The sequence below is a fragment of the Aptenodytes patagonicus genome, chromosome 3, assembly GCF_965638725.1.
Source record: "Aptenodytes patagonicus chromosome 3, bAptPat1.pri.cur, whole genome shotgun sequence".
Classification (NCBI taxonomy): Eukaryota; Metazoa; Chordata; class Aves; order Sphenisciformes; family Spheniscidae; genus Aptenodytes; species Aptenodytes patagonicus.
In genome coordinates this window covers 97,745,398-97,751,397 of record NC_134951.1, presented here as the reverse complement: position 1 = coordinate 97,751,397, position 6,000 = coordinate 97,745,398, and the positions used below count along the sequence as shown (strand labels likewise).

Here is a 6,000-nt window from a genome sequence, read left to right as displayed (position 1 = left end):
ATGGTGGCGGCGCGGCGGCAGCAGCAGCGGCGGCGCTGGGGGGTGTCGGTGCTGCTGGTGGCTTACCTGGGCTATGTGGGGCTGGGCGCCGGCGTGCTGCAGGCGCTGGAGCGGCCGGCCGAGGTGCAGGCGGCCCAACACCTCCTCCAGCAGCACTGGGAGCTGCTCGCCAACCACACCTGCCTGCAGGGGCCCGCCCTGCAGCGGCTCATCGAGGTGAGCCCGGGGGTCTGCCGGCCCCTCCGCCGGCACGGCAGCGGCGGAGCAGAGCACCTGCCCGGCTGGGAGCTGCCGGGGCAGGCGCTGCCTTCGTCCCGGGGGGGACGGGGGGCTGGTAACAGCAGCAACCTCGCCTCCTGCCTGCCAGTAATCCTCCCCCCCCCCCCCCCCCGAAGAAAACAAAACAAAACAAAACTCTTTTCCTATCTATGCGCAGACATCGTCCTGCCCCGAAGAAGCTGCCCACGGCGTGGAAAACCTTTTCCGCGCCGTGGGGAGCTTCCTCGGAGCGGGAGCGCGTAGCGCCGCGTTGCTCTCTGTGCCTCCGGGCGAGCTGGGCTTTCCTGAGCTTATCACCGGGTATTTCGGGCCGTGTTTTCTTTCTGCTGATAAAGAGCTTCCCTTGTTCTCCGCTGTCCTCCCGCGAGTTGCGGCGTTCGCGAGTTTTTAAGCGACGCGTCCCGAGAGAAGGAAGGTGGTGGCAGAGCTTCCCGCTATGTGATAATTACCTGAGGTTAGCTGCAGGTGGGTTTGCTTTGCTCTTGAACTTACTAAGAATGAATTACAGCCTATGGCATCTTACAAGTGGTAAATTCTAATGGAAAGGCTTTGTCGTGGTAAGTTTAATTGGTTTTTATATTAGTGTCAAACTTTTTCAGTTTTCTACTTGTTATTTGAAGGGTGATGGAAAAATCCTGGTAACACAACTTAGATATATCCTTAATGTTTGAGGATCTTCACAGGATGGTTGCAAAATGTAAAGCAGGACTAAATGCCGTCTTATTAAAGTACAAGTGAATGCATTTTATGATACAGATATGAGCAACGTGGGATAAATGGGTTCTCTCCTTGTTCAATTTTTGTCTGAAAAAGAAAAAAACCTACAATATTGAAGTGACTTGAATATTTATCCAAACCGTTCTAGTTCAGTAGGTGCTGGTGGTTGAATATGTACTGCTTGCTTTGGTCCATCTGCCTCAAATAGATGTTGCCAACAAAAAAAAACCTTTTTTTTTTGTAAAAGCAGTGCTTGGTGGTGATTGAAACCACAGTAGCTGGCCACTGGGGTTCAAAGGGCCTAAAAGGGACTTGGATAAGCGTTTTCAGTTTTTTTCTAGCAGAGAGAGAAACACAGAAACCATCAAATAGATAATCTTGTCAAGGAGTTTCAGCAAGGCCCTGGCAGACAAAATTATGCTGGTAACCTATGTCAGGCTCTCATCCCTTGACTTTCTAGATAGTAAATTCCCTGTGGCAATTGGTAGTATGTTGAAGATATGATATAAATTTGGGCCCTTGAAAGCTACTGTGGTATCTACTCTTACTTATATTGTGTGCTGTGTACTGTGCTAGCTGTAGAATATAAATAGAAGTGAGAAATACATCAGAGAAGACCAGTCTGGCACTTCATAAAGGCAGGTCTAGCTGAGCTTCATTCAGCACTGGTCCATTGAACAGTGAGCACTAGGCATGGCTCTTGCCCTGGGGTTAGAAGGGTTTCACTTGATGGATGACAGTAACGAGGTGGTAGTAGTGGAGAGAAGATGATGATTGCAACTGGGTACGTAGAAAGGTCTTTCTAATGTCGTTCTGATGGTTTGTTTTACTGTAGGGTGACCTCTACTAATTCTTGCTACTGTCTGGTAGTCACAGGAATAGGACAGCCACCCAAATCCCTTTAGTCTAGACGCTGTTATAATATGCTATGCAAATACTTACTTGTGACCTGAGCAAGCCCTAGATGAGGAAGTTGCAAAAAAGTTTCGCTTTATGGAGTGTCTGTGCATGCCTTCGTGCTTTGAGAAACCATAGTCTGAGTTTGAATGGGTTTGTGTGTTATTTTTAATAACTTACACAGCGAGAAATTCTTAAACAGATAATCCACAGGATTGCTTCTTTCCTACGCTCTTTTCTAATTTCCTGTGGGGCAATTGCTTGGATACTGTAAGTGTGCTCAAAAAATGAGATGTTTTTCTGTGCAGTAAATTGTTATTGCAGTAAATTGCACACAGTTTATCAGGCAGTATCATCACTGGCCCTCTTCAGATAACAAACTTGTATTCTAGATACGCAGCTGATTATTTGCTAATTAAGAAACCTATAAAGAGTGTTTGTGAAAACATAAAGCAGCGTGTGAATTTTAATTGCTTTGACATTACTGGTAATTCCTCGTTGTTTTCTTACAGCTCTTTCATCCTAGATAACTCTAAACTCTGTTTATTTTAAGTGTATAGGGGCCAATATGGAATAAAATCCCAGTTTGCTAAGCGATGTACAAACATCATTTTACAGCCTGTTTATCGCTCAGTTCCTAGTTACCAACCGGGAGTGGAAATCCACTGTTCCAGCCCTTGCACAGATGGAGAGCAATAGAGAGCTCCTGCTTTGAGGAGCTAGCAGGAGAGCACAGCGTGAGGATGGGCAGGAAGAAAGGCAAAGGCAAACAGACCATGCTGTGGTAGTTAGACCGGTGAATTCTCATTCAGTAATTTCTATGGCTCAGATCCTTTCCAGGGAAGAAGTGATTTTCTAGTTAACAGGAGAAAAGACAGAAGGAGATGGAAATAGCAGATCAACAACAAAATTTGAATGGCAGAGGAAAAAGTATTAGAAAGCATGTGACATCTGTAGTGGTGGGTCCCTGCTTCCCACAGCTGGTTGGTGGGTTTTTTTGCCTGGAGGGACTGGCTGGCTCTTCCCCTGCAGGATGCTGAACAGTTCCACATTTCCTAAATAGTTGAGGGTAGCATGTGCGAATGCTTTATGTATAAGCAAACAAAAATGCATGCTTGTGTGTTTATACATACATATATTTGTGTATGTATATGGGGAAGACTGATCTGCATTTTTCTTGGCTTTTGTTACTTATGCTTAGAACAAGGACAGCACAGGGGACAACAGAGAGACTCTGGCCACGTGTGCCTTTACTGTGTATCCCATAACATCTACTCAAGGAGGTCATAAGTTTGGTTTTGTTGACCCATCTAACCCTAGGCTATTTTTCTGATATTGTATACAGTCTGTGACATGAACACGTGTTCATAAGGAACAAGATGGAGAGCAAACAGTCCCTCAAGAGCAATTAGGCAACATACAAAGAGGGCAATATCTGGCTTTTTATTATAAATATGGTGGTGGTCTTCACATGCCAGAATTATTTGCTGTGAGGTCACACCAAAAGCAGCTCTCGATGATAAGACTCACAGAAGATGGAAACAGATGCAATGATAAGGCAGCGATATATTCAGGCGATATACCCTCAGTACAGTGAAGAACAGTAGCTGGACTCAGCTGGGGGAAAAAGTACCTGAGAGTCTTTATTCAAGCAAAAGTGATTTGGTTCCAGATTTGAGAAGTGCCCAGGGAGTGAGGCTGCACACAGAGGGCATTTTCTGTACTGGCGTATCTCTTGGAGCTGAGACCCTCTCTGACTTTTTGGAGGCAGGGGACACCTAGACACACTACTCAGCGTGATGCACTTCTAGTGCATAAGTCTCTCAGTTTTACTGCCTAGGATGAGTATATATAGCTCTGCTCCAGCTGAGCTGTCCTCCGAACTCACTCCTTTTCCTGCACCATTTTCAGTGGTTACAGGCACCAGTGTAGCTACAGCTGCTGTACTTTCCAGTGTCTCTTTAGTCAGGTGATTGTTTTTATGGCCAGGCTTGGAACAGTGCATTTTCTGTGTTAGGCTGTTACCATGACATCCTCTTCATGTTACCCTTCCTTTTTTGCTATAAACTTTGTTGGTGTTATATACATATTTCCCTAATACAGCTGTTTTCTGTATTTATTATATTGTTCTATTCACTTTCTATTATTGTAGATACATAATGCTATTTAAGCCCAGTTACATAAACTGGGAAGGAGAAAATGAAAGCTGAGCTAAATGAAATATTTATTTTTTTGTCTAGCAAGATTTAAAGTGTAGCGAGAAGGACCTAAATGTAAAAGGCAGGCCATAAACTAAAAGCCTGCAGGTGGATCTAGATACTGTTATCTCCAGAGTCAACAGCTAGAGCTACACAGAGTTTTAGTTGATGTTTACAAGAGCAACGAGATCCCATGTGACTGAAAGATCCTCATCAATACCTTGGCTTGCACTGACATTGAACCAGCAGAGATTTGTGCCAGCTGTCAGGAAATACAACCCTGCAAATACAGTTTACTAAAATCATCTTGCCCACAGATGATGCAGCAGTGAGTGACTACTAAGGGGTAAGCATCAGAGATCACCAGTTGGTGATAATGGACTTTAAGGAACAGCATTGGCTCTTGGTATTGTGGAGCAGTGACATCTGTATAGAACCCACTTTAGTCAAATATCCATTGGCTTGTCACAGATGAAATAGGGTTGATCCCCTGTAATTGGTCTTTCCAATTTCCTTCTTACCAAAATGTACTATTACTTTGGTTAAGTTATAGCCAGTTCATTCTTCTCCAGACCTATTAATTAAAAAGAACTATGGGTACCTTACCAAGAGTGTGCATTCTGTGCTTATAATATCCTATTATAGTATACCTTTGACAGAAGTTGCTAAAGAGAAAAATCTTTATTCTATAAGGCAGTAGGCATATAGTATTCTGTAAGGCAATAGGCTAGCACTATATTGTTGGACTCTTTGGAAGGTGAGGAGACCACCTGATGAACTGTTGCTTCTGGTTAGCTGACTCACTCCTAGGTCTTCTGGTCAATGATGTAGTGTCTAGTACCTGTGCTTAAAAAGAGAAGGAAAAAAAAAAGCACAGGAACCTATTATATTTACATGCCTCTACCTAAAGAGAGATGTTCTTTGATATTACCAAATTCTCAGTTACAGCTGGTCAGGCTGGGTGGGAAGTAACAAGTAAGGATGTGTAGCCAGCTGGAATTAACCGATAACTGTCTCGATAACCTGTCCAGCCAGGCAGGTTTGAGACACGCTACTAGCAGTGGATATCTAAAGACTGGGGGGGTGCCCTCTAAAAAGAGAAATGGTAATTCTTGTCAGTTGTTTGAAGATATGGGTTATTTTTACAGATACTTGTTTGTCGTACTCTATCCTTTTTAAATGCAGCTAAAAGAAAAATAACTACTAGAGAAAACTTCTCAATTTTACAAAGACGATGCAATGCAACCTGCTGTGCTCTGTTCTGTAGATGATGTAGGCAGTTCCTTTCAACAGGCCCTACTTATTTCTGTTGCAGCCCAGCTCTCAAGTTACTTGTATCATTGGGGTTCAGGAAGTGATTGGAATTCAACAATCCTTTGTCCCATGAATCATGCCACAGATTCTTCCTTGGTATAAAAGCTTAATTTTCAGAAAAAGTACTAGTGGCTTAGGGTAGCATTGGTTGCATCGTTACCATACTTTACTACATCTCTTGCTTCTTTTCTGTTGAAGAGTAAGTTTAGATGAATTCTAGAAACTGTAGTGCAGACCCAGCTGCAAAGTAAAAGTGCTTTGGCTGGTAGGGTTCATTTAGTTTAGAGGAACTAGTACTGATTATATTAGCAAACGTGGTTGGGGGAGGTGTGTGTGTGGGGGCAGTTATTTAATCAGGTCTCAGGTTATTCAAGTGACATGTGGTTAAGAAAACAGCTGTACTCTGTTGAATTCATAATGCACCTTGTGCCTGCTCTTCTTTTGGTCAGAATTCAGATAAGTTTCCACTCCAGGCAAAAGGACAGGGGATCAGAGGTCATGGCTGGGAAGGGTGTGATTCATAATCTATTTTTTAATTATTTTGAAGTTAATTGACCTTTATCCTCACAATCTGAGACCAAGGCTAATGTTAACT

General features: G+C 43.5%; 1 protein-coding gene across 1 annotated transcript in view; it reads left to right on the top strand.

Annotated features, from left to right (window-relative positions):
* The window catches only part of KCNK17 (potassium two pore domain channel subfamily K member 17), a 28,017-nt gene continuing 22,017 nt past the window's right edge, over positions 1 to 6,000 (top strand). Inside the window, exon 1 of the mRNA XM_076335554.1 lies at positions 1 to 216. Within this exon, the coding sequence (XP_076191669.1) occupies positions 1 to 216 (216 nt within the window). The remainder of the gene's footprint in view (positions 217 to 6,000) is intronic.